The sequence below is a fragment of the Coturnix japonica genome, chromosome 4 (assembly GCF_054131305.1).
Source record: "Coturnix japonica strain WE chromosome 4, WE-NBRP24, whole genome shotgun sequence".
Lineage (NCBI taxonomy): Eukaryota > Metazoa > Chordata > Aves > Galliformes > Phasianidae > Coturnix > Coturnix japonica.
In genome coordinates this window covers 17,109,563-17,136,138 of record NC_140666.1, presented here as the reverse complement: position 1 = coordinate 17,136,138, position 26,576 = coordinate 17,109,563, and the positions used below count along the sequence as shown (strand labels likewise).

At 42.2% G+C, this 26,576-nt stretch overlaps 1 protein-coding gene and 1 long non-coding RNA gene across 12 annotated transcripts in view; one reads left to right on the top strand and one right to left on the bottom strand.

The window, feature by feature from the left end:
- The window catches only part of RPS6KA6 (ribosomal protein S6 kinase A6), a 37,290-nt gene extending 23,026 nt beyond the window's left edge, over positions 1-14,264 (bottom strand). For 6 of the 11 annotated variants that reach the window (XM_015860512.3, XM_015860510.3, XM_085544629.1 and 3 more), the window contains exons 1-3: positions 13,968-14,264; positions 6,097-6,156; positions 2,699-2,815 (exon numbers count right to left, since the gene is read on the bottom strand). In XM_015860512.3, coding sequence (XP_015715998.2) covers positions 2,699-2,815; positions 6,097-6,156; positions 13,968-14,048 — 258 coding nt within the window. In that variant the 5' untranslated portion in view covers positions 14,049-14,264. Of the gene's footprint in view, positions 1-2,698; positions 2,816-6,096; positions 6,157-13,584; positions 13,835-13,967 lie in introns of those variants that run through there. The other 5 variants (XM_085544628.1, XM_085544630.1, XM_015860513.3 and 2 more) reach the window with 5 other exon arrangements.
- Positions 14,195-26,338, top strand: LOC116653401 (uncharacterized). The gene is made up of 2 exons (XR_014945176.1): positions 14,195-14,546; positions 22,012-26,338. It is a non-coding gene; the product is annotated as an uncharacterized LOC116653401 (long non-coding RNA).
- The last annotated feature ends 238 nt before the right edge of the window (positions 26,339-26,576 follow it).

Here is a 26,576-nt window from a genome sequence, read left to right as displayed (position 1 = left end):
ATCTTTCAGTTTTATAAAACTGATTAGTAAGTGCTTCTGTTTTTAATAATTGCTATTATAACAACATTTTAGTTCTAAGTAATCTCTCCTCAGTTTTCATATTCAAATAACAAGACAATATGAAGAACCACCTCAAATTGCCTCTGGTAATACTTATACTCAGATTTTCCTTGATGTTTCATTTATTTACACATATGCTTCTTTAGAAGCGATTAAATATCTAACAATTATTAAGAGGTGTGCTCGTAAGCTGTCTCATTCTGGTATCACAAACTGAAACACTGTCAATGACCAAGTTACACAGGGCTGGAAGAAAGGATTTTTTCTAATGAGAGCTTGAAATAAAAAGCCATATCATATTTCCTGGTTATCAAGCTTTTATTGTTAATGCTTTGCCCAGCGATTGACCTACAGCACTGCCCCACATTGATGCTCAAATAGTCAAGGCAGTAACTCAAATATCAGCAAAGATTAATATACTCACAATAAATTATAAATTAAAACATTAATAAGCCTATACAAATATTCTAATGCTTAATAACTAACAGCTTCTGATCACGCAAGTAATTCATGTACTAGTTGCAAATACCAGCTAATAAGGACCTAAAATAGATGCTGTTGTGAAAATTCCTTTAGCACCATTTAATTCATAGGCAAATTTGCCTAATCCCACATCTCTCACAGAGTGCAGTGATTGCTTGTCCAACAGCAAAGGGCAAATTAACATGGACACATTACTCAAAGCAATGAGCATAAGGTAATCAAAGACCATCTTCAGCAGACTGGACACTGAAGTCTCAGAACATTATCAGAAGATGAACTGAGAAGCTCAGTAAGAGAAATGAGGTTTAATCCTTCATTTCAGGTGTTGTAGCAATACACTGGGTCAGAGGAAACAAGCCTTGTGTTTGCTGAATCCAAAAGAAAAGGCCTATGAGGTATGAACTGCAGAGGAAAACCAAGTATCACCGAGGCAGCAGATGCCTATCTTCATTGTTTGGTTTCTCTCTAAAACAGAAAGCAACAAACACTAGATAAAACTAGCCCTGTTCTGAAATGTAACAGTAACCAGAAGGTTCTTAAAGCTGGTTCTTGAACCAACTACTGCCAGGCTTTAAAAAGCTCCTAAATGGACACCTCGCCAAGCTGGAGGGGCTCTGAGCAAGAGCACTCCTAATACTATCAGAAGTCGGAGAACTGTAAAATGAGAAACTACCTGAGTCGGGGATAGAATGTCTGGTACCAAATGTGCTGAACCCTGAGATAGCTTAAGATGTCTCAAGTTCAGAGGAATAAATGCGTGGAGCCACAATGTCTAAAGAGACAAAGCACAAGAAGGAGTTGAAAACCAACTCCCTCAGGTAAAGAAATGTTTTACAGCTTAAGAAATGTTAAGAAACTACTTTAAAGGCTATTTTCTAACCTCTTACTTATTCAAAGGACGCCTCCCTAATTATTTGAATTATTTTTCCCCTCTCTCATAACTCAGAGGTTTGTTCTCGCCACAAGACAAAAACAAAACCAGCAAAAGAACAATCACCTTTATGTATTTTTCCAAAGGAGAAAATACAGCTCACAAGTGTTGCAAAAATCTAGCTTAAAAGTCTGGCTTTAAAATAAATTAGCTATTTATATAATAGGATTAATAGTCTAACAAGTGTTTCAAATTAGCATTTGAGCCACTTTTAATTTCATTTCTGCAATGTAACAGCAAGAAGTACATTACAAAAAAATACCCTAAGAATTGCCACATTTCTCCTATAATCTATTTAAATAACTTTTTATTTAGTGCCCGTAACCGAAGGGCTCTTGACAAATACAGCAAAATAAAGAAAATGAAACATTTCCAAGGTTATTTACTTTATTGTTACTTCAGTTCAAGTTCCAAACTCCCACAATCATTCCTCTGTATCTACATCAATACAGCCTTCTCATTTCTGGAAGAGTCAAACATTTATACTTGCACCCAATTGCATCACTAAAAGATAAATCATCTCCTCTGTACATGTCTATAAACACTTCTTGCACCACTAGTGCCTCCCAAGCATCAATTAGAACTACAGAGAACACAAGATCACTGAGTAGACATTAATTCCAGTCCATAACTAGACACTGCACAAGAGCCCCAAGACAGCTGAAGATACCATGATTTTATTTCAAATGACCATGGCACGGAGCAAACAGAATGGCACAGAGCTGTTGTGTAAAAAGCACCTCTAAGCCTTCAACCCAAGTGCTAAAGTCTTTTGCTATGGTGTCATAGTTTCCGTGTAGCTGCAGACATCAGTTGAGATGAACAGAGGCTTGTTTGCGGCTCAGTCAAAGCAAACCATAACTTTCTGAGGCAGACTTCCTACAGATCTGCTGCTTGTCCTTCTGCCTAGATACTGATGCTGTTGCCTATCTGGATCTGACATGATTTGATGTCCTGCTATAAATAGCTCTCTCTTTACACCTTTAGATTGGAAAAAGATGGGCTTTGTCAGTTTCTTTTTAAATATTACCAGTGACTCAGCTACAGCACTGTCATTCTTCCTCAAGAGCTGTACTTGATCTCATTCTTCCCAAGCTCGAAGTCTGGACTGGTCTGGAGAAAGATGCTGCTTTTCTAGTAACGTACATTCCTACTAGCATTACCACTAACAAGACAAAGCCGGTTTCAGAGGGCATTAGATGAGAACAAGATTTGTTGTCTTACCTTTCCAAATGATCCCTGACCAAGAACCTTTAGTAGTTCAAACTGTGCTGGATCTGCTTTCTCACATCCTTCTTTCACGTGATGGGTAATAGGAATCTCTTTCACACTTCCTTCATCCTATTATTTCAAAGTAAACAAGATACAATAATGAAAAAGTCCCAAATTAATCAACTCTTATTAGAAATCCAAGTAAACACTTGCTTTTCTTTGATTAAGATGTTTGAAATTGTAATAAGGCCTAAAAGAAAGCTGTTCAAATGCGAAGGTTTCCATCCATACTTCCTAAAACAGATGTATGTTTAAAATTTCTAAACCGAAATCAAATTCTCATCCAATTGAATAGCACGTTTCCTTTAGTCGTGAATGTTACAACTAGAGCAAACACGAGTTTTCCTACACAAAAAGAACAAATGCACAGATTCTTAAACCAAGTCTGAGATGATCTTTCTGTGCTTTACCTTTGCCTTAGCTGCCTTTCATTTTCCCAGTGATTGCTCTTCTCATCCTCCCCTTTCCCAAAATAGTCTTAATGAAAGCTAAATTGAATTTCGTCATTTTACATAATTATTGCTTTTTGCAGCAGCAAGTAATAAATATGGTCATCCACTCCTCTAGCTAAAGGACTCCATGTTGTTTGAAGAGCATAAATAATACATGAATCATGTATTCTCATGTACAGATGAAAGGATTCTCAACAGAAGAGGTGCTCTCTGAGGTACAGGGCTCATGGAAAAGCTTCTGAGTGGCGTCCTCCCTCAGAAAGCTGAGGGCAATGCTGAGAGGTAGGTACAGATTTAACGTCCTGTTGACTTATCCCCTGCTGCTGTAGTCTTCAGCAAAGCAGCTACAAATGTGAAGAGAACCACCCAGGATGAAAACAAGGCAGATTAGTTATTGCAGCTCTGCAAAACTTATGGTCTAAGAAGTTGCTGGAAGCCAAACGACTGAGATGTCAAAATAAGCACCCTTCAAATTACATTCCAAAGCCAGCAACAACAACCTGTTGCTGTCTACTTGCAAGTAGAACGGGCACAAGAGTATCCTAACAAAAATAGCAATACACCTTGCATGTGCAGCAAATAAAACCCTATCACATCAGAAAATCCTACAAACAGAAAAGCAGCAGTACTTTGATGTCTTGAAGGTATCCAAGTAACTGTTAGTTGTTCTCCTGTCTTCTCTTCACCTCAAAATCTTTTAAGTAAGGGCAGACCGGGGAGAAAAAAGAAATCATAAATATCCCACCCCCCCAGTTTACAGTGCATTGCTTCAAATGACTTCAAATGACTGCTTCAACAAAAACCATCTTCCTACAGTTGCATTGCTACGGTAAGTCTTGCAGCCTAGGACCATGCATGAGGGCTTACAATCAACATTCTCAGACTTGACTGAAACATATCAAGATGCAGTTCTCTAGGTCATGTGATGAACAAGGTCCAGACAGAAATCTGAACGTCCAAATGTAGATGCATTTCCTTCAATAATGAGAAAAAGCACGGACAGTGACTCTGCAAACTCACAAACCATAGTGCAGGTGTTACTGCTGGAGTCTTTTCCCCTTCCCAGCAGTTCTTGTTTCACTCTCTTTCAGGGCAAAGGCCTGCTTCCCAAGCACAGGCAGGTGCCAACAGAAGGCACCGCTGCATAACAAAGTGACTTCTCAAGTTCACACTCTAAGCTACTTTACTTCCTCTTACTCCACAAAAAAACAGCTGACATACACTAATGACACAGTGTATCCATCCCAATTTTATTCTATTCATCCATCTTGCTGACTGTGCAGATATATTTATGTTAAAGATTATGTATCCTTTTTAAAACAACCCACAACCTTGGATATAAGGCAGTTTGTATCACCTGATGACAGAAAGCAGCAGTTCCTCTGCTATATACCACACTGAACAAGAACATTAACCACTAGTTCTTCCTATGAAGCATGTGAACTCTCTACTCAGAAGTACTTTTTTACCTCATAATCTTAATTTGTACTGCTTAATACCATCAGCCTTTGCATGAGAAAAGATATTAAAGAGTTCCTCTATTCTTCTTTTTATCACCCACCTCCAGTCATTAGCCTGTGATGTCACATTCGGTTGCTGTGGGCACAGCATTTCTAAATGTGACTGAGGAGAAAAATATTTTCAATGCAAATAAAGACTAACTTGAGATGCATAAAATGAATTATTTTTATAGGTAGTTTTGCCTATACAGTATGTATACAATTTTAGCTACTTAACTACCATTAAAGCCCTAGAAATTGACGTGTCTGAGGTTTAAAAAAAATCTCTACATCATCAATGACAAATGAGCAGATAAAGAGTTAAACAGATAAATAAGCCAGTTTCAGTTTCACTACTGGTTTGGTGTCCATCAACTGCAGATTCAGTTCTGATGTGCTCTGCTGCTCTAGCAATAAATGTGCAGGGTTCAGGTACCTGCTCTCAGTGAGCTGCCTTGCAAAAGAGGTATCTATTCCCAGCAGCTTACACAGAAGACAAAGCGCTGAAAGAAATGCCACAATCAGTTATGGCTTTTTGCCATCTTATTAGTTACAGCCTGACTGGTATGTAGCTCCAAGCACCTAACAAACAAGCTCAGCAATATCCTTCTGGTTCATGTACAGTGAAAGACATGACACAACCCACTGCTCATCTTTCTTCGCTGTGTGGAAGATGATGACCAGGCAGAAGGTTTATTTGCTTACTCCATACCAGGAAACAGACAAGCATCACATGTTTATGTCCCTAAGTTGATTCTCTAAATCACTTAATTAAAAATATATTACTGCAACACAAAGCAACAGGCAAGATTTACTTGATACCTTTTTCCACAATCCTGTTAAAAAAAATCAAGGTGAGTATGCTGAAAAACAGCAGAAAGTTTTTCCATGCAAAGGATGATGATCTTTAGCAGCTCCTGAAAATGCGAGTTACTGAGGCACTGTTTAGCAGAAGTCCCGCTAAACAAGGTCTAGCCAGAATATTCCCACATAAATATGAATTTATTGCTACAAAAATGAATTGCTGTCTTCTACATAAATGTTAGCAACCACATTAAAAGAAACACACCATTGTCTGTTCTTCTGTAGCAAGAGAAGCACTAAACACACAGTGTATTAAAGGTTCAAGGTTACACCAAGTATTTTCTGAGCTTGAGAGATCTATGAATGTTCTCTTCATTACAGAAGAACTGCCCTCCATAAAGCACAGCCTTCTCAAACAAGCCTCTTAGGCCCCCACCCAAATGCTGATTTTCAGAATCTGAGATGGAACCTCTTCATATCTGGTAAAATAAAACGACAAGTTCCAAACCCACAGAGCAGGCAACATACACATTTCACTTCAAAAGAAAGTTATGCTAATGAGCGTCTAAGCTGAACATCTATCAAACATACTTACATGGTAGGAATATGGTTCACCTTCTTCCATAGGCTCATCTGCCATTTTAAGGCCATTTAGCTGGAGAGGGATGGAGGACAAAGAAGAACAAATAGTAAGATGAAATACTTTTGAAAAACAAACACAAAACGGTTCATAATTTGACTAATTCACATTTTAGAACACATGGGAAATTCACTGGTCTTCATTCTGTAATTTACAACTTTAGTCTCAAACAAGAACTACTACTGCTTTTTACAGATCCCTTTGTATGCGTCACTTCAGTGTTATTTCATTGGAGTCAGTTTAAAACTCCTTCTCTAAGAACTGCAGATACCACTCATACAAGATGACGCTAACAGAAAATTCTTCTGCACAAACATCTATGTTTCAGATGCTGATCAATTCCATCTCCATGCAGAAAAAAGTTTACTTTATAAACTGAGCTATCAGGTTTAAGGCTTTACTTCAGCAACAAACAATTTGATGATGTTCAACAACTGAAAAAAATATATATAAAAATCAAAGGACATGCTCTGTTTCAGCATGCAAAGTATTAATTCTAAACTGGAAATACCTGATAAAAATGGGTGAAGCCAGTTATGGATTTTGCTAGTGATAATTGCTAATTTGTTTATGTTAAGTGCTCAGCACAACTACCTTCACGCGGCGCAGATCCCACACAAGAAAATACTAAATAGAAATCAGAAAATAAGACACATGAACTCAAAACTACTTTTTTCTTGACAACAGGAGTTGAAGCAAGTAAGTTCCTGACTAGGTGATGACATATTTGTCTTGTACTTCTGAATTTATCTAAAATACGTGCCTAAGATACCAAAATACAGCACAATTTCCAGTATGCGGATGGGTAAAACACAGGATTACAAAGAATCTCGAAACACCGTACAGACCGTGCCTGTTTAAGGACGGAACAGAAAACCTGACTGACGAGTCAGGCTGAAAGGACAGGTTTATGCTGCTGTGGTTGCGACATCTAAGCAAACCCTCAACTACTTGCCCTGCTCCTCCCACAAGGGCTCTTCGTTTCATGCACAGCTTGGAGAGCTAGGTCCTAAATTAATGACTTCGATAACATCAGATCTCCAACTTCTGTATCAAGATGCTAGCGCTTTTAGACTATATTCTCACTGACAAAAGTAATCAGAGGACACAGTATGAGACTTCGGTTACTCCAGCTCTTCTCTGTATTTCCATTTACTTTAACCACAGATAACAAACTGCTCGCATTAACTACAAGTCCAGATGAGTATATAACAGAAGACCCGTCTGCTTAAACAAGAGCCGGCATATTTAGCACTTGTTCGTCACACATACACATTACGCACTGCACCCCTCACCCCTGCAGGGAATTCACAAACCTCTTACACCAGATGCAGAAGCCTTGCACACAATACAGAAGCCAAAGCATTTCTTGTGCTGCATAACTTCTTTTTGCATGTCTTCTTTCAATTAGATACTTGGGGGGAAAGGAACACCCACTATACTCAGTAATGAATTAACTGCATGATGTAAAAGTTCATAGCAGATACAACTGCCAATCTCATTTCAAATGCCTCAGTGCTATCTGATTTACACTCACAGTTTTCATAGAATACATTCAAGCGTAAACTAACATGAAGCCCATCAAAGTTGTCCAAAAGCCAGCAATGAAAAGGGATTCCACTACAGATATTCATAAATATGATAACTCCTCACTCATGGACTCACACCTCATTTACTGTATGTTTTTACTCTCTTTAAATAAGGTAAATATTTATCAAGTTTTGTTACTTAAATTTAAGCTCTGGAACCAATATTACCGGCCACCAGAACTGCAGATACACAATGAAAACAGCAGCTTAACTGCAGATAATCTCACTGTTGCTGCTGGAACGAGCTTATGCATCAAAAACCCGTATGCTATTTGATCTACTCAGTTTCTGAGCATGCCACGCAAGCACACTTTCAGCTTTATGGCAAATCAAATGCAGTAAGTTACTGGATTTTTATGGCAGGTAATCAAATGTCATCTTAATTAATAATTTCCTCTCATACACTTTCCCCCTTCATTGTTGCTTTCCCCCCATCCGGTCTCTTTACAATTAGAAAAACTGGGACTCCTGCCAATCTTGAGTCCGAAGAATTTTATGTTCAAGCACATAAATCTACTTCCACTGCCTGACAGACACACAGACAACTGTACTGCTGCCTTATTTGTTCATAAGTCCTGGTCACCATCCACTTAGAAGAGAAAAACAAACACCTGTCAGATCACCACTCAAGAGCTACTAGCTTGAAGAAACCACAAGTCGGTTAGTTATTCAATTAAAAAGCATCCAATGACAAAAATCAAAACATTACTACCCTGCCTAGTTACTGCTATTGGCCAGGTTTCAGTAACTAGAAGATTCCAACGCTTCCCATATACTACAAGAAAAAAAAATAAATTAATTCTCAGTTCTCACCTTCACCAAAAAAGTACAAAATTCTGCTTCTTCAGACAAGATCACCTTTAGTGACTTCAACACATAATTATAATCAAACACATAAGGGACAGATCTAGTTAAACTTCTAAGCGTGTAATTCCTTTCCGAACGTCTATGAACACAGAAATTGACTTTATTACCGAGAATTAGAAAGCACTCCCTCTTCATAGAGACCAGAGGAAAGAAAGCAAGTCCCAGTATTCCAGAAGACCCTTTCATCCTTGAATTGTTTCACAGTTCAGTACTTCTGAACTTCTACAATTAGCCAAGCAATCTGAAGATTAACTTGCGCTAAGATACCAACTAAACTCAGACACTGAGGCAAAAGTGAATGCTTTCCAAACAGAAAGTATCAAAATTAAATACCCAGCTCTGTTGATCAGTATAAAAGTGAACAGAAGTCACTGCACAGCAAGATGAAAACAAAGCTGAGGTCAGACAAGGTGGCAGGTAAGAGGCTTACCAGAGGTGCGGGCTGGGACCCAGTGCTGCAGTGCCGAGCTCTCTCTGAGTTAACTCAGTGTAACCTGCCTTCTAATTTAACGCAATGGGTCTCATGACTTGTTGGGACTACACCATATTACCTCAGGAGAATATCTAAACTTCTGAAGGCTAGTAATAGGTTTGCACACTATTGCACATGCTTTCCCTCAGACAATTATGGCAGAGCAGAGGAATCCCAGAATTACCAAAGATCCGAGCCATCTAACTCAATATACATTTTTCACACTGAGGACTTTTTAACTGTTTACATGCTGAATGGATCATGGTTTGAGAGGCCTGTAAATTCAGACCAGACAAACGGTCACCAAAAGCACCTCACTGAAATGAAAACCAGCGTGGCACAGGACACACTTCACCTCCCAATTTACAGAAGTATTTCCTGAAATGCTTATGCCAAGATTTTAAGGGAGTAAACTCACATTACCAGCCCCTTATTCTGAAGGCTTTGAAAAAATGACTTAGGAAAAAAAAGTGTTAAGATGACCACTTTTATTCTTCTCTTATTTTGAATTACATCTGCAAAGAGTTTGCGTTGCTAATTTAACTAGCAGTAAACTGGCTACTGAAGTGCATCTCATGAGACTGAACTGAGAAATGTTGGGTTTCTGTGTACACTCCAGCAGATTGACATTTTAATACTGATTTTAAGCACTGTCTAAAAACTTTAGGAACTGAAGCTTAAAGGAACTCGTTCTTACTATAAGACATCCACAACTTCAAAGTGCAATAGTTTATTGTTATTATACATTTTTATTTATATTTTAAACTCTAGGCGTTGTTGTTGTACATGCATGGGGTTGTATTCAGGGCTCTTATGCCCTCAGGAGGGACAAGGCACACACCCCAGGCTGTGCACTGAAGGCCAGCAGGCCTGGATTCCCCTGCCCTGCCACAGAGGCCAGATAACTCACACCCACTTTAAATATATCAATTGGCACAGGGAGATAGAACCATCCACCCTTAAATAAAGTGTCCCTAATTTCATAATTCCCAGGCAAAGTTACAGAGCCCTTCTCCTGTGGAGAATGACATGTACATTCACACGGGCTAACAAACCTTCAGCAACATATAATTACTGATTTTAAGGGAACATTTTGATCCTCCCATTATCAGATGCAGACCTATGCATGTCTTGTACTCGCTATCACTGCAGCAAGCCAAAACCCCGGCCATGAGCACAGGGACTGCCAAGTTCACCAAGGCCTGCAGCCCCTGACACTGCTGCCTGGCAGGGAACAGGCTGCAGCTGCACAGCCCAGCAAATAAAGCAAAAACACAGTCATTTTTAGGTAGAGCACTGTACACAATGTATTTCAAGTTTTATTCTTGATGCAATGAAGTAGTACATCCACATACATACAGAACTTCTATACATCAGAAGCTAACAGGTTGTACAAATCTAGATGGATTGGGAAGATCGCAGGGACTGAGCTGAGCCCCAGCCCCTCTGGAGACTCAGAACTCCTCCACAGCTATGTTCCAAAGCAATATACCAACCACTATTGCAGCACTTTCCAATGCAGAAAGACATTAATTGCTTTCCATTTAGGAGTATTACTGTGCTTACTTCTCCCATCTTCATTTAAGGCACTTAGTTCTTGTGAATCTTTATAAAGACTGGGCATTGCTGCAATGGCTGCAGGCCCTCAATTCACACGTTATGTGCAACTGTGATTACATTTATTTTTTTTCTCCTTAGCACAACACTGCCTAATTGTGGAGATCTCAGAGATACACAGCACTAGGTAGCTGAGTCATCCACGTCACTGCCAGTAATTACTCACAAAGGAGTTATGCAACTCCTAGCACTGACAAAATTCAGTGGCCTTTGACAGACCACGATCTGAACACTCTTGAAAGGATGAGCTAAGAACATGGACCCAAACCAAAGATGTGTTGACTTAAATTGCCATGGACAGACTACATACAACAACAGCAGCAATGCTCAACTCACGAGCCCGCCTTCACCAAGGCTGCAGTGCCCAATGGAGCCCAGATTTCTAGCTGAATGCTTTTATTCCCAGTCACTTTGCTGTTCCAGCCTTGCCATTCTCGTCACTTGCAGACAATTAGGCGATTAACTTTAGAAGTATTTGCTTCAAAGACAAATAATTGAGTACGAGGTCACCTTTATGCAATTCACACTATTTATACACTCCTCATTTCAAATACACGCAACACCACTTCTATTAAATAAGCAGAAAATTCAAAAATCGCTGCATTCTACTAAATTCTGACTACTTTGGCACTTCATTGGCTTGACCAATAAGATGCTATCAAATACCGTCTTGTCCCTTTGTAGGTTGTTGTTATTGCCATAATCCACTCCAGTTGTCAATAATCAACACCTCTGATGTATTCTTTAATGACAATGAAAATACTCAGTAATCCTTTATTTGGAAGGAAACAAGTTGACTCAATATTTCAAGCTTCAATTGCATGACACTACCTCTTTTACCTATGCTTAAGGAATTACCATAGCTACAGAACTGCTTCACCAAGTGGCACTGTGAAACATAAGGAACATAAGAATAGACAACAACTTCCATGGTACACACATCTCAGCCTCAGTGCTACAAAGAAGCCCAAAAAGGACAAAATAATTCAATCTTTAAACTTCCTCCAAAAGTTCATGCTGCTTCTACACCTCCAAGAGTGAAAGGTTGTTTCCTACCTTCGAGATCACATTCTCCCTTTGCCAACTGTTTTTGGTTCATCAAGTTGTCACAAGTGCTTCTTCACTGGAAACGCACTTATTTCTAATAGAGACAATCTAAATTTAGCCAACAAACAGATTCCTTGGAGAGCACCGTTACTCTGATTCTTCCTCCTACAGTAAAACTAATGGAGACCTGTGCTAAGTGCAAGTAATTTTGTCCTTAAAATATAAAAGCAATTTCTCAGTGATACTATTTGACCATAGCTCCAGCAAGTCCAAGGTCACCCAGACCTATCAAATTGCAAACATATGGTTATATGAAGCATTGTAAGCAATACTTCATTTTAGAAACATGAATCAAATCACCTTCGTTAAATCCTCAGAACCAACTAGCATAGAAGTCCAGCAAGCTGGAAGTGCTACATATCCCTGAGATCCACCTGAGATAAAGCGTTATGACAATAGTAATTATTTGCTAATGTAACCCGGGAACTGAAGAAACTGGTTTTTGTATAAATGAATAGAGGTCTTAAATACCTCCAGCCAAATCTAACAAGGACACGATGTCTCCTTTTAATCACAGCACACTGAAACAGTTTTAGTTGGATACTGTTAGGTAAGCAGTTCCTGCACGAGCTGGAGAAAAGTGCAATTCAATAGCAACTGTTGCAAACACTGAGCTGCTGGTCGGACACCCATCACTCCGTGCACCCCCAGATCCTCCTGTCTGGTGTTCCTGCCAACACTGAACTTAAAGCAAATCCTGGGTCTGATGAATGAGCATGAACTCAGTGCTCTGAAAGCAGCACCCATGGTGGTGCAGCAGTATTTGTCCAGCCAGAATCTGCTCTGAGATGGGCAATAACCACGGTTAAGGCTCCAAGTGCAGCACTTGAACTTCAAGTACTTTAAAGCTGAATATATCGCAATACTCTTAAAAAGCAGCTGACTGGTGCCAAGAAAGTTCTCAGATCTGCAGTAAACCTCACGCCTACTATTTTCACAAAGCCCTAATAGTTACAAGTAAGCTTTAATACTCATGGTGACTTTTTAATCCCTACCTGTAGCTTCACCAGCATAATTAGGATGTCTCTATTACTGAGCTACATGGATCGTGTTAATTATGGGATCATTAGAATATTTAAAGTGCAGCACCGTGTCCAGTAATTGCATTGCTTTAACATTGTAGACACAGCAGTACAAAACTAAAATAAACGCAGAATCTTGGGTTTATTCCTGGCTTCATTCCCACTGTGAATTACTGAGTTTTCCTTTTCATGCACATACATTGATGCTAACAGAGAAGCGAATTTCAACCTGATCTTATAAAGGTGAACACATCACTTGTCCCAAAAGTGAAACACAGGCCTACGTCACACGCTTTGCACACAGTGATGGGCTGCTATAGAGCTCTCACTCATGATAAGACAAGACTCCTGCACCGCAGAAAGCAAGTCCAACCAGTTGGGAGCAGCTCCTTTCAGATATCATCTTCCATGCGTCTAGGAGCAATCTTCCACTTGTCATAGCTGACAACACAGCAATGTAATCCCACGCTTCTGATTTACAAATGCCAAAGTTTCAATACCTGAGCGTTGCTTTCTGCTCGATGTAACACACGACCGGAGCACAGAAGCCCGGCCAGCTTTAAGGCTGCACTTGGCTCTGACTCCTGGGCACACACACTGAGCAGTGCCTCTGAATCCGTCCCTCTTAGTGACCTCTTGCTCTTAGTACAGCACAGAGACACCCAGAGCCACCAGTACGACTAAGCAGGAAGTTGGACTAACTTTCCACGGTGGCTGAGACCACAAAACTGCGCCCGATACCAACCAAAGCTCCCGAGCTGCTCCGTACCTGGCACCGCTCCCTACGGGGACACGCAGCACAGCAGCTCCAGGGCAACTCCCCGCGTGCCCTCAGCGCTCAGCCCCGGGCAGCGGAGCTTTGTCACGGCACCGAGCGCCGGGCACGGCTCGGGCCGCGAGGAAGTGGCGTCGGCCGCGGGCGGAGGAAGCGGCGGGGCCGTGCCGGGTGCGCGGGGGCGACAAGGGGAACCGGCTGCGAGGTGCCGCTCCGTGCCGCACCGCACCGCGCTCCGCCCGCCCTCTTCCTCCTCCTCCTCTTCCAGCCCTTCCTCCACCTCCACCTCCTCCTCCCGCCCCCGGCCCCCGGCTCCCACGCGGCCGGGCAGAGCGGAGCAGGTGCCCGCGGGTCCGTCCGCCCCGCCCCGCACTGACCTCTCCGCCGCTCACGTACAGCTCCATTTTGCGGCACGGCTCCGGCTCCTCCGCGTCCTCCAGCGGAGCGCACGGCACCATGTCCCGGCTGTGCCCTGCCCGCCGCTCTCCTCCTCACCGGGGGAGCCGCCGCCTCCAGCCGCCTCCGCGCATTCCCCGCGGCTGGTCCGGAGGGGCGGCTGAAGGAAAGCGGGCCGTAACGGGCCCCGTGCCCACGCACCGCGGCAGAAGCTCGGGCTACCGCTGCTGCCGGCCGGCGGGGGCGGCTCCGCTGTGCGCTGCCCCGCGCACACCCCCCAACATGGCGGGCAGCGGGGGCGGGGACTGCGCGGCACGGGGGTGACGTCAGCGCGGGACGGAGAATCCCAGCATGGCGGCGGGAGGGGGAACGGGAGGAGATGGGAGATGTGAGGAGATGTGAGATGTGAGGTGAAGGAGCGGGATGGAGCCGGCAGTGTGTTGCGGAGCTGCGTTAAATACAGATTTAAAGCAGGCTTGGTCAGCCTTGTCCATCTTAAAGCTGATGCTTTAAGAAGGATCCTATGAACATTGTGTTCCTTCATCCGGCAACTTTTCCAAGTAAGAATATTCTATTCAGGCCGGTTTCTTCCGTTCCCCTCCTGCTGCCAGTTAATGATATGGAATCTGAACCATGCTGACAATGGCAAGTGCAGCGGCTCCACCCTAGAAAGCAAAGCAGACAAAGCAGAGTGACCATGGGATACATGTAAAGTATCCAGCTCAGCAAGATCTATATATTATATATATATATGTAGACCATATAAAAGCAAAGTCTGAGCAAACTGCCCAAGCCAAAGCTGAAGTTTTTATCCTGTGGTGGTTCTTAAGGTGGTTTTGGGGTGGGTACAGTTAATTTTGTAAGTCGAGTCTATTCAAATTCATCATTATTTCACCTTTAATCTTTTGTACAACACAGTTCAACAATACTTGCGCTGTCTGAGCAGTGCAGCTCTTTCTATCGCATGGATGAATTTACGTGGGTACAAAGCCTGCTTCTGTTAACACAACTTTTCCCCTTCGTGTTAGAGAACAGAACTGTCCCGAGACACAGAGAACGTTGAGTTGTGTGCTTGTGTCTGTGCCAGATCTGTACAGGAGCAGGACCTGATTTACACACAGCTCAGGTGCTCTGGAGGGTGTGCTCTCACTCTGATGTCAAAGAGTGCAGTGTTTTCATCCTCAGTCCAGGGTCACCGTTGTATCTGATCAACCTTTACACACAGCATCATTTGATCTGGTTCTGATAAGGTAAATGTTACAGCAAGATTTTCTTATTTCTACAGACTAATATAACAATGGCAAACCTTTCTATATTCCTTGATAAAGTTACGGAAGAGTATAATCAGAAAATACTTAATCAACGTTGAGTTTGTCTGAATATGCAATATAAATGCGAGTCCATAACCCATTCTATTTATACTGATATTTTAAAAACGCAAATAAAGCCAAGCTCACATATGCACTTACAGAGAGATGATATAAAATACATTATAAACATCTTGATGTTGTTAAACAGTTCATTATGTCGTGTGCCCCACCCTACTGAGGAGAGAGAAGTCAATTACGTGGAAAACAGCAAGAACCACTTTTCTACTCAGTTATGGTTATGCTGAATGCACGAAGTGAAGAGGCACTTACTGAATTCCTGCCTCAGCTTTATGATTGTATTTTTACAATTACATCTTCTGTACTTTTGCAGCAAGTTCTCAAAAAGCCTGTTTATGCATAAGAATGCAAACCAATTTAAGTGATGACGGTCATTGTACAACACCCTGAGAAAGAGCCTTTCCACTTGCTATTTCACTCTCATTTCTCAGGCTATTACAGAGGAGTAGCCAAGTAGCCCCATGAGACAAGTCTGGCAGCAAACTTTGCCACTTTTACCCAAAATGAGCTAAAGAAAATTCTCAGAAAACACAGTACATCTCTGCTGGTCTCACTGCATCAACAACAGGGAGTAAAAGCTGTATGGGCACAGCGAGTGAAACTTCAGCTAGACACTTTATGTAAATTTCTTTGTTTCACTTCATACTTTGGAGTTGTTCTTCATTTCAAAATGTGTTTGGAATTCTAATATCCTACAGTATAAATTATTTTATTTTGTTGTTCTTTTTTGCAAACCTGGGCGAGTGCTTTAAATTGACACATCTCAGACAGTCACATTAAAGATCCAGTGTCCTGTTTCTAACAATGGCCAAGAAAGCAGATGCCAGACAGAAAATACAAACAGAGTGAGCAATACCTCACAGTAATTCTCCAGAGTTTGATTTCAGCCTCCACCAATTCAGGTTTCTTGAGCCATGGATGCATATTATGCAGAATTATTCTTGATTGAGATTTCTTCCATGAATTTACCCAAGCTGCCTTGTATCTCTACATTTTATCAACAATAACATCTCACCAGTTCCACATCTGTATCTTATCTCAAGAGGTCTCAGTTTAAGCCTACTGCTTAATTTCATCTGTTGTTCCCCAACTGTACATTGCAAAGGAGAGGGATTAATCACTCTCTTCTCATTGTTCATGACTGTACGTGTGGTGTATCTCCCACCTTCACCATCCTGCGGTGCTCTTCTCTGTTGCCCAGGCTAAGCTTCCTGTTCAGTCAGCCATGAATGGAGGTAGGGAGTTTCTCAGTACACATTTTCACTAGTGATCTGGAAGTCAATATAAAATAGCTACCAATAGTGTGCACAAATTACAAAGAGAAAGGAAAGTAATGAGCAGTCATTAGCTATCAAAGTCCTCTGTGGGATGACAAGCAACTCAAAGCAAATTACAGACTTACCACAAGGGCTGGATAGACAAGCAGCAATCTGGTGAAGAGGGCGTTTGTCCTATGGATAAGCACTACTGCAGAGACAGAGACTCGGGTTTCATGTATAGTTTTGGAGTCTGTGCTTGGAAAAGCAACAAACCACAGAAATACTCCAGCCTCTACTTACAGACTTACTGTGGAAAAACCAAAAGGACCAGCTTTATCAAACCCGTACTCAACAACAAGAATTTATTGGGTAGCACAGTTCCCTTTCCAAGGAAAGAAAACTAGAGCAACTGTATTTATGGTATAAACACCTGAGCTTCGCTGAGGCAAATGCAGGCCAGAGAAAGTATTTAAACATTGAAATGAGTTATGACAACAGTCTGAACACACCAAGAGATGACGGATCTACTACCAGCAGTTGATCCTACTTTTTGAAACTTACTCTGACTTACTTCAGTATTTTCCAAAACTTGCTTTGTTATTTTTTTTCAGACCAGCCCAATCCTTGAAGCTGAAGCCAAACCTGAGAAATCCAGCTCGAATTCACAGCCAGTTTTACCCCAGAGCCCAGAACAAACCATTATGATGTTCCACCATGCAAATGTATCAAAAATGATGAATACTTGAGGAATTTATGGCATCTAAAATCATCATGATCTCAATATCCATGCAAGGTTTTGTGACAGCATTGTGTTAGATGGTCCGGAGCCAAAGCTGTTGCCAGTCCCTAACTTTAGGTAGGAACTTACATATCAGACCACAGGCTTCAAACCAGTATCATAATCATCTCAGGTGAAAAGAAGTGTTCCCATTTTGGAAGATTATAATTAAAGAAAAATGTCTCAACCTGAAAAATTAAATAGGGACTTAGTAGCTGTCAGCAGTCATTTAGTGGTAGTTGTTTGTGACTTGAGGCATAAATAGACAAATAAATATATTAAATTTAGTAATTGCTTTCCCCTTGCTGTGGAACAAAAGGACATGTCTGCATGAGTAATCGCTGTGTTCCTGGTAATGCAGAGTAGGTTGCTGAATACCACTTCAGTCATACCAGTTTAGGTCTTCGGATAATTGCTTTAAGTCATAATTTCAGAACACTCACTCCTGGAGAAAATCAGCTCACCCCCAGCCCACTGCCTTTCTCCTGGCTTCTGCTGGTCAGTAGAACTCGGATTTATTGCTATTTTTTCTCCGCTGTTATCAAGGTTATTTTCAAGCCATCTTGACTTTGCTCCTGTTCCAATTGGGACACAACTTGACTCATCAGTTCTTTATTTGGAATCCACATCACATTTCTTCACTTCATCACTTCTCCCAGTGAGGTCATTTGTTTGTGGCCATTCAATACTTCATTCAAGTGCCGATTTCTCGATTTGATTCATTTTCATACCATCCTGCGCACAGAGCCTTTCTTAAAGGCACAGTTAAGCCAAGTATCTATTTTGCAGAGGGATGACAGGATATAAACATATGGTAAAAGCCAAGGACGTTCTGAAATGCATTTCAGAACATGTATCTGAAGCCCATATTCTTTTTCCATTAAAAATGGTGAACGTATTCATAATAACATGATCATTCTCTAAGTAATTGCCATCAGGAATTTAATTTAAACCTCATTTGACTGACATTTCTTGTTTGCAAGGTATCTATTTTAGGAATAATGCCTCGCTAGTATATCTCTCTTCATCTTAGTCATGACTGATAACAGAATAATCATCTCAACTACTTTCCTTTTCTTTCCCCACATAATGGCTTCACTGCATTTTTACATACCAAACAGACAAGAATAGAAACAATTAGACAAATAACAGTATTATATGCAGATGAGCAGGTAAGTGAATAGATCTTGCCTGAAACTCTATCCCAGCCTATATATCAGGCTGAGACCCCTTTTTAGTCACATACGGTTTGTTTAACAGACTAAGGGAAGATACATATTTTTCTCTGTAGCATGTCTGTAACTCACATTACTTGAAATTGGCATTACATACTTGTATTAAATCCAGAATTCCTACGTGCCTTAACTCCTTACTGCTCTTTACTTGTCCTTCTGCTTTAGCACGCTGCCCTTAAAGAGCTGACTGTACAGTCTGGTCAGTGCTAGCTGCTAACACTACCGGCAAAGTCAGAGCTATTTACCCCACTCACATTGAGCTTTCCCAAGATAAATCTGAAGCCAAATTTACAGCTGTAACTTGTTTTTGAACACTATCTTTCATACAGGGAAATGCCACAAAATGCTTCACTGTTCATTTCGTTGTTTCTTCTCCCACTTTAATAAAGAGCAGTGGTCGTAGGGCAGCTGGATGCTCAGTTTAAAAAGGACATTACTTGTTACTATTTCCAGTTCTTGGTAATATTTGCTCATTTGCCATAAATCTACAAGGACAAGGAACTAGAAAGACTTTTCAACAAGTTGACTTTGACACTGGACGAGCTGCTTCTCCTCCTAACGACAAGCTGTCACTGGCATTGATCAGTGGCCATGGCGGAACAGATGTAAGCAGTAGAAAATGACAGATGAACAGACTTCTTAATGATAAGGAAAAAATACAGTCCAAACCATCTGAGAGGCAGATTCTCATTGGCTTTAGTGGGAGAGGGTTGTTGTTTTTTTTATTTAGTAAATATTGTGTATTGGCTTCAGTGAGAAATGAGAGCACTTAACAAAGGAAGCATCTAATAGAATGAGGTCAGACTTTTAAAGAATGGCTATTACCCAGCACAGCAGAACATCAGCAGGTCGCTGGAGAGTAAACAATAAATAACTTTCTGTGAACAGGAAGAATAATGCTGGCAGGAGGCGCCCTGAGCACCCTAACCAGGCTACAAAAGGCCAGTTCTGGCCTGCTTTAAGTTTGCAGCATTCATGCAGTCAGTGATGCTTCAATAAGAACAAGCAAATTAGAATTGAGCCCAGTATCTGATACAACAAGACTCAAAGGAAGGAGAGTATATAGAGATGTAGAGTCTTGCTGCTAAAGCACTTCTATTACGCAGACCATATTAAAGGGGATGGGAAGGAGGCAAAGGCCGCATCAAAATTAAATCCTCCAGCACTGATCTGGCAGTGCTATTCAGTGAAACCTCAGTAACTTCACAAACGGGATCTCTCCTTCTCTAGCAGTGCAGGCAAGATGTGATTGCATCACTTTCTTGTAGGGGTAAAGCCTTCAGTCTGTGTCTCCATGCTGCAGCCATGGAAGTGCCCCAGGGCTGGTTTTGCACCTTTTCCCCTCCCCAGCCAGATGGGTATTGCATGAATGGATGCTTAACGCTCTACAGAAACACCAGAGCATCTTATGGCTGGTTAAATAAAATCCTACTTTTATTAAGTGCCAGGTTTTTAAACTTGTAATTCTGAGCATCAACGTTTATGTAACAGATGAACAGCTGCTGCTATTTTTTCTAGCAACCAACACTATTTAGCACCAGTTTTGGAAGGACGACAAAAAGCACCAGAGCTGGACTCTTAAAAAGAGAAGGATCTGATTTCTTAATATAAAAAAAGTAATACTTACTGTTAAAATACGTCAACTGTAACATAAGGAAAAAAAATAAAGGAAAGAATGCTGGGTTTGTGTGGGAAGGGAGTATATTTAAATCCAAAGTGAACGATGTACCTTGTAATTACAGGAGCATTTGAAAGAGATAGTCGGAATTAAAAGACTTTATCAATTTATAAAATGTAAGTGTGTATAAGTGCACACAAATGGAGGCAGATGACAAAAGGCTGAAGTTCAGATCGGCCCAAAGAAAGAAATCTGCCCCATTAAGTGAAAGCTGAAGTTGCTGAGCTCAGCAGGAAGGGCTGTAGGCAGGATGCGGCCAGGACAGCAGTTCTGGAACTTGAGATTTAATGCTAAATTAGTATCTGTAGAGCACCATAAGTGCCTCCCAACGATTCCTTCTTAAAGCACACGAACTCTGAGCTCTTAACAATCAAAAACGAAGCGCCCTTCTAAACTCTGAATTACCGAACAATGGATGTTTAAGAGTAATTATGAAGCTTGCAGCAACAGAAGTAACATATTTCTTCTGTTATGACAAAATCCTCATGGCTTAATGCATTTTTATAAGACAGTTATAAAGTATTTTATGGTTTTACACACGTTTTACATCCGTCTATTAATATTGCTTACTTCTCTTACTGGATGGTAGATATTTTCCCTCAGAGATTATTCTATCTGTTTTAACTGCTACAGATAAACCTGTGTCTCCATTTAAAGTAGGGAGATGGCATTTTTCAAGCAAGGAGTGTGCTTATCTAAACATAGAGCTGGCACAAGACACCTACAGATCCATTACAAAATTAGATAGGATTTCAATGGGGCAAACATTGTCTTCTTTTCCAGTAGAGAAGAACGTGTTACCATAAAGCTTTTTACATTAAAAACTTTCCTTCATGAGACATCGCATAGAGTGCTCAGCATTTCCTCCCAGCTCCCCAAGTCACGCTGACAGCCCTGCATAACACAGTGATAGATAGGAGAATTGTTGCTCCTTGTTTGTTCACTTCTTTGTCCAGCACTAACCCAGCACTTCCAGCTCTTTGCAAGTTGCTTTGAGACTCCAAGAATACTTTTTTTTTTGTGCTATTGTCCAAGGGACATCTACACTTCATTGTACCCTATGGAACTGGGGAAAGGAGAGGTCACCTACAGCACAGGCTGCTGTCTGCTGAACCAGCACTTTACCAAATACTGCTGCGAAAGAGGGCGGTTAACTTGCAGGGATTGGTGGTTCAGTTTGAGAAGCACCTGCTGAAACAGCTGCTAATGCATTTCCCTTCAAAGTCCTTTAAATATTTGTGAGAAACAAGAGCTTCTCCATGGCATCGGCTTCTCTGTGCCTTGGAAACCTCCACCTAAAAGCAACACAGGAATGCTGGGCATAGCCCTGCCTGAACAGACCTCCAAGTTCGCTGACAAGTGGACAGGTTCGAGAGCTTGTTTCATCAGCAAATCCTTCTCACCTTGGGAAGGGTTAAGTTGGAGAACATTTCAGCTTCTTGTTCTGTGTGTGGGTGAGCGCGGGGGCTTCTGTTTTGTTTTTGAGCAGGAAGTCGTATTTTGAGCTCTTACCGACTGCTTTAACCCCCCAAATGACAAGCACATTGATTGGCCCTAATGCAATCCCAAGCTCAAGCTCTTCTACACTTTTATCTTCATCCCACTCTGTATGTAAAAACATCTTTCTTCTGCTTTGTCTCCATAGGAGTGCAATGCTTCTCAATTTTTGTCTTAATTTCTTTTCTAGCCTGCTGAAAATGAAGAACATTGCGTGCTACCGACTCAGCTGTTTTGCCTCCAGACCGTCCATCTTTCAGCTGGCATCGATTTCACACAGAGCTGCTAAAACCTTTTTGCGCGATCCTGAATGTTTCCTGAGAGATTCAACTCTCTGGGGACTTCAAGACTCCAGTCTGACATGTGGGTTGTTGAACCGCGGATACCGTGTATCCAGAAAGCTCCCTGACACAGCACCTGGGCACAAACACATGGTGAGAACAGCAGCGCTTCCTTCAGAAATGATGAATAACTTTGCCAAGGGGAGCTGGTCACTGTCCCTTTGTTTTGATGAACAGTCTGGAATTGCACTTAAGCAGCTGTATGTGGTCAGGATGTTAACCAGCTATACACAAGAAAGCCAGCTCAGGAGATGAAGCAGCAACTCGAAGGCCCTGCTGCAATGCTGACAGCACAGTGACTCAGACAGATGCCACCCACCGAACCTCCTCGGATGCTGGGCTCCACCCCGCAGCCTCCTTGGATGAGATGCAACAGATGCACACGCTTCCCTTCCCATGCACACATTTCCAATTCACACAGAGAGCGATGAGTGTGTATATATACACACACACACACATTATACATCGACATTTAAATATAATATACCGCCAGAGTTCTGATTTTTTAAATATCTGAAGGATGTGGTATCTTGGAAACCAATTGCTTCAAGTTGCCCAAATCAATTACAGAGTGAATCAACACATTGCTTCAGCGTGGGAGTAGCGAGCAGCTGGTGATGCTGCTGTCCCCATCCTCGGGGGATGCGGGGCTCTGCCAGCCCCCAGGTGCCCACCCCCAGCCATGCCCAGCACTGCAGCCACAGGGCAACGGGCACAGAGTGAGCAGCTGCAGGGAGTGCTCAGTGTGACACTGTGGCTGGTGCCTTCACTTGGAAGGTGTGAGGGTTAAAGAGGGGATAATCCATTAAACAGTATACAGAGGTGATTTAACTCCTTGATATGAGTATTTGCGCTCAGCTGAATTATTTCATTACCTGACTGCTCAGCAATCAAACCAAAGCAATCCGCCAAGCATTATTTTCTCATATTTTCTCTACTGACGTCATTCAGGCAAATAAGATTCTGCAAATGAAGTCATGTGTGTTTGTCCTATTTCCTAATGAGGGAACATCATAGTGGGCACTGAGTGAGCTCATAGCACACTGACGTCAGCAGGAGATGACATTTCCAGGGCAGCACCTGGAGATTTATGATGTAGATAAATGAACATTTTAACAGAGCTGAAATCAGAAAGCTGTGGTTCTGAAGCGCGATCCTGAGGCACAAGAAAGGATATCCATTCATTTCTGACAGCCCTGAGCTCAGCCGGGAGGCAGAAGGCAGAGCTAGAAGGGAGTCAGCCTCCAATACAGGGGTGGTCACCAGCTCCTTATTGCAATTCTGAGTGTGTTGGTTTTGTTCCCCTCAGATCGGTTTTGCTTTTAACTAATGGTCCAGAACTGGGATTATACAGCTTGGAGAGTGTGGGATGCTGAGAGAAGAGATTGCTGAGCTAAACAGTTGGCAGAATTAAGAGAACCAGAAAGACACGTGGGCATAAAAAAATAATTCACTATTAAACTGCTGGCAGAATTCATGAAGTGTGTTTGCAGTTGAGATCACAGTGAGCCATTTACTCGCTGTTATTGGAAATAAGGCCCACCAGCAAAGGCAGTTTGCTTACAGTGACTTTGCAAATACGACAGAGCAAGAAGCTGGTGGGTCTTGCTGCTCTCATTCTTCTGCATGCTGCGTGTCCGAGAGCTCTCTGGGTAACTGCTGAGTTAAGTGGTGCAGGAGCAGCAAGGATTCACCTCCTGTTTCATCCGCACAGACGTGAGAGATAAAATCCAAGGGCTGATGCTGTTTTCTGGGTTAGGGCTTTACGTACAGCTCCTCTCGCCCTGAAATACTGCTTCCCTTCAGGAGGAGGCAGATGATGCAGCTGGCCTCCTGCCCAAATACTAACAGTGCATTTTTGTTTCCAAGGCCTTCCAGGCCAAAAGACAGCGCTGGTTCTAGCAAGTGCCAGCACAGGAGCCCTCCCACAGCCCCGTCCCTGTTCTGAAGCCAGCTGTACCCAAAACACTGGTGAATTAAGAGATAACAGACCTTGCACTGACTTTCCCATCGAACAGAAAGGAGCACAGAGCTGCAGAAAGGCTGAGAGCAGGAAAAACCTTCCTGCAAAAAAAGCAGGAGCTCCTGCTTCGCAGCAGCACAGAGCGAGAGCCCCATTTGCCAGAGGGTGGCACGAGAGGCCGTGGGGCAGCTTTTACCTTCCTGAGCAGCACCGGGCACCACAGCCACAGCTTCAATACGTCACCTGGAGCAGCTTCCGGGGCACCTACACCTTCACTTCAACTGTGGAAGCGCATCCCTCTGCTGAAGGACAGCACTGACACAAGTTTTCCAGACCTCTTCCTCGGTTACAGCCAGCTTCTTACCCATACAGCACAAGCGTTGTGAACCACAACAGCCAGAAGCATTTTTCCCCTCTTACTGGGAGTTTTCTGCCGCCAGGTGGCAATAGAACCACAGCCAGCATCCCCCACTACTCCAAAATAAAGAAATAAAGAAACGAAATAGAAGCTAATTTCAGCGTGTCCCACAACCCTGTTGTTGTCGGACGTGTTTTCCTCCTGCTCATTTCTCTGCTTTTCTGACTTCCAACATCTCCTCCACATCCCACCCACATAAGCCCATAACGGCCCCTCTGCACCAATGGCTTCTTGTTTGTCGTTTTCTATGGGCACGTGAGGTCGGATTGGGTCTTAATGCCGCATTTTGGATGAATTCAGTCACTTTCATTCACATCCGTTTTGTAGGTAATCGTAATCACACGGAACTGAAGTTTAAAGACCAACAAATGAGGTGAGCACGCGTGTGCCCGCACAGCACAGAACAGCCAGCCGAAGCTCTGCTGCCACCTGCTTGAAATAAAGCGATATAAACTGCACCGGAGCGACTCCTCACACAGCCAACAGCTGCAAACACGAGAGCGTAAAGTAATTCCTTGGTGCCTTTTGGGGTCCCTCCTCACCATCACAGCACAGGATGCTGCTGAGGAAGGAGGTGCCAGGAATAAGGGCGTCCAGCTTTGCACACGTCGGGCGTTAAGGCGACAAACAGAGAAACCAGAGAACGCGGTGTAGGAAAAGGAGTTCGTTCACCTTTATTTCATTTCGCCACAATCCCAAACGTGACAGACGTAGAAAAATATCCTTGAGTCTCGTAGACAAAGTTACCAGCGCTAAATAGCCCTTTGCTCTGACTGGGCGCTACAGATACGTTTGTACAACGTTCCTTCCTCTCTTTCCTACAGAGGAAAAGCCGTCTCTAACCGAACACATGCATACGGGGTATCTTCCAAATGGAACCAAATCAGCATCGGGAAGAAACAAAATCTCATGGTGCACTTGGAGGAGAAAACAACTGAGAACAACCACAGGAAAGGAGTCATTAACCAAAGACATTTCAAAGCAAATCCTGTGAACCGTCTGTGGGTAAGTTAAAGTCTCTGTGGCACAACTTCTCAGCAACAAATTAAGGCAAAGACCGACATCTTATATAAAAATAGCTGAGCAGGCTTCTGGAGAAGGAAACGAGCATCTCTGTTAATACAGCATCATAAATACCCTTACATGGACTGAACAACCACAAGAAAAGAATCAAGATAAACACATGGTGTTATTTCACCAGGCATCCATCTCTCAAATAAGCCAAGATCGAACATCCTGGACTACAGCAGAGGTACATCAGGTCAAGACTGATAGTGGTTTGTTTTGCTAAACATACAGATACAGATAACAGGGATGCAGTACAAACACTAACGTATTACATTGAGCCACTCGGCCTACAAGCCTTGCCAGATCGGCCCAGAAGGAAATCACCCTCATTTTAGGATTGCTTTTAGTTGGTTAATACAGACCAAGGTTTAAACTTCCTGAAGAAAAACGAAACCCAATTGTGAAATTAAAACAGAAATCATCGCGGCAGAAGATTCACCACCTCTTCATAAGTACAGCAGCTTGTTTATATGCCAGGATCGGGCACCTTGGTTCTGCTGCCTCCCCACGTGTTTCATAGACACAGACATGGGGGCAATGATGGGGACTTGCTTCTTTTTAAGATTACATTAAATGTCTGTGTTTACACGGGAGCTGTAGCTTGCCCTTGACCCATTTTAATGTCACGCTTGCTTACAAGCAAATCCAAATAGCTCTTAAAGGTTTTTATATATATGGTTATTAAAAAAATAAATAAAACAGGAAATGAAGACACCAGAAACTAAAATACGAGAGCGTTCTTTCCAGATGTTGTACCTCAGAAAAAGCAAAATCCTGCCCCTTGTCATCACATCACTGAGACTGACCCGTCCCTCTCATCAGTTCATCTGTGGTGCATCAAGAAACATCACATCAGTCATTTGGTACCAGAGTATTTCTAAGTGTAATATTCATTCCTTACAATAGCTGTACCACAACCCGCACAGCTGGGAAGATTCACTGCGCTGCCCTTAAGCATTAATAGA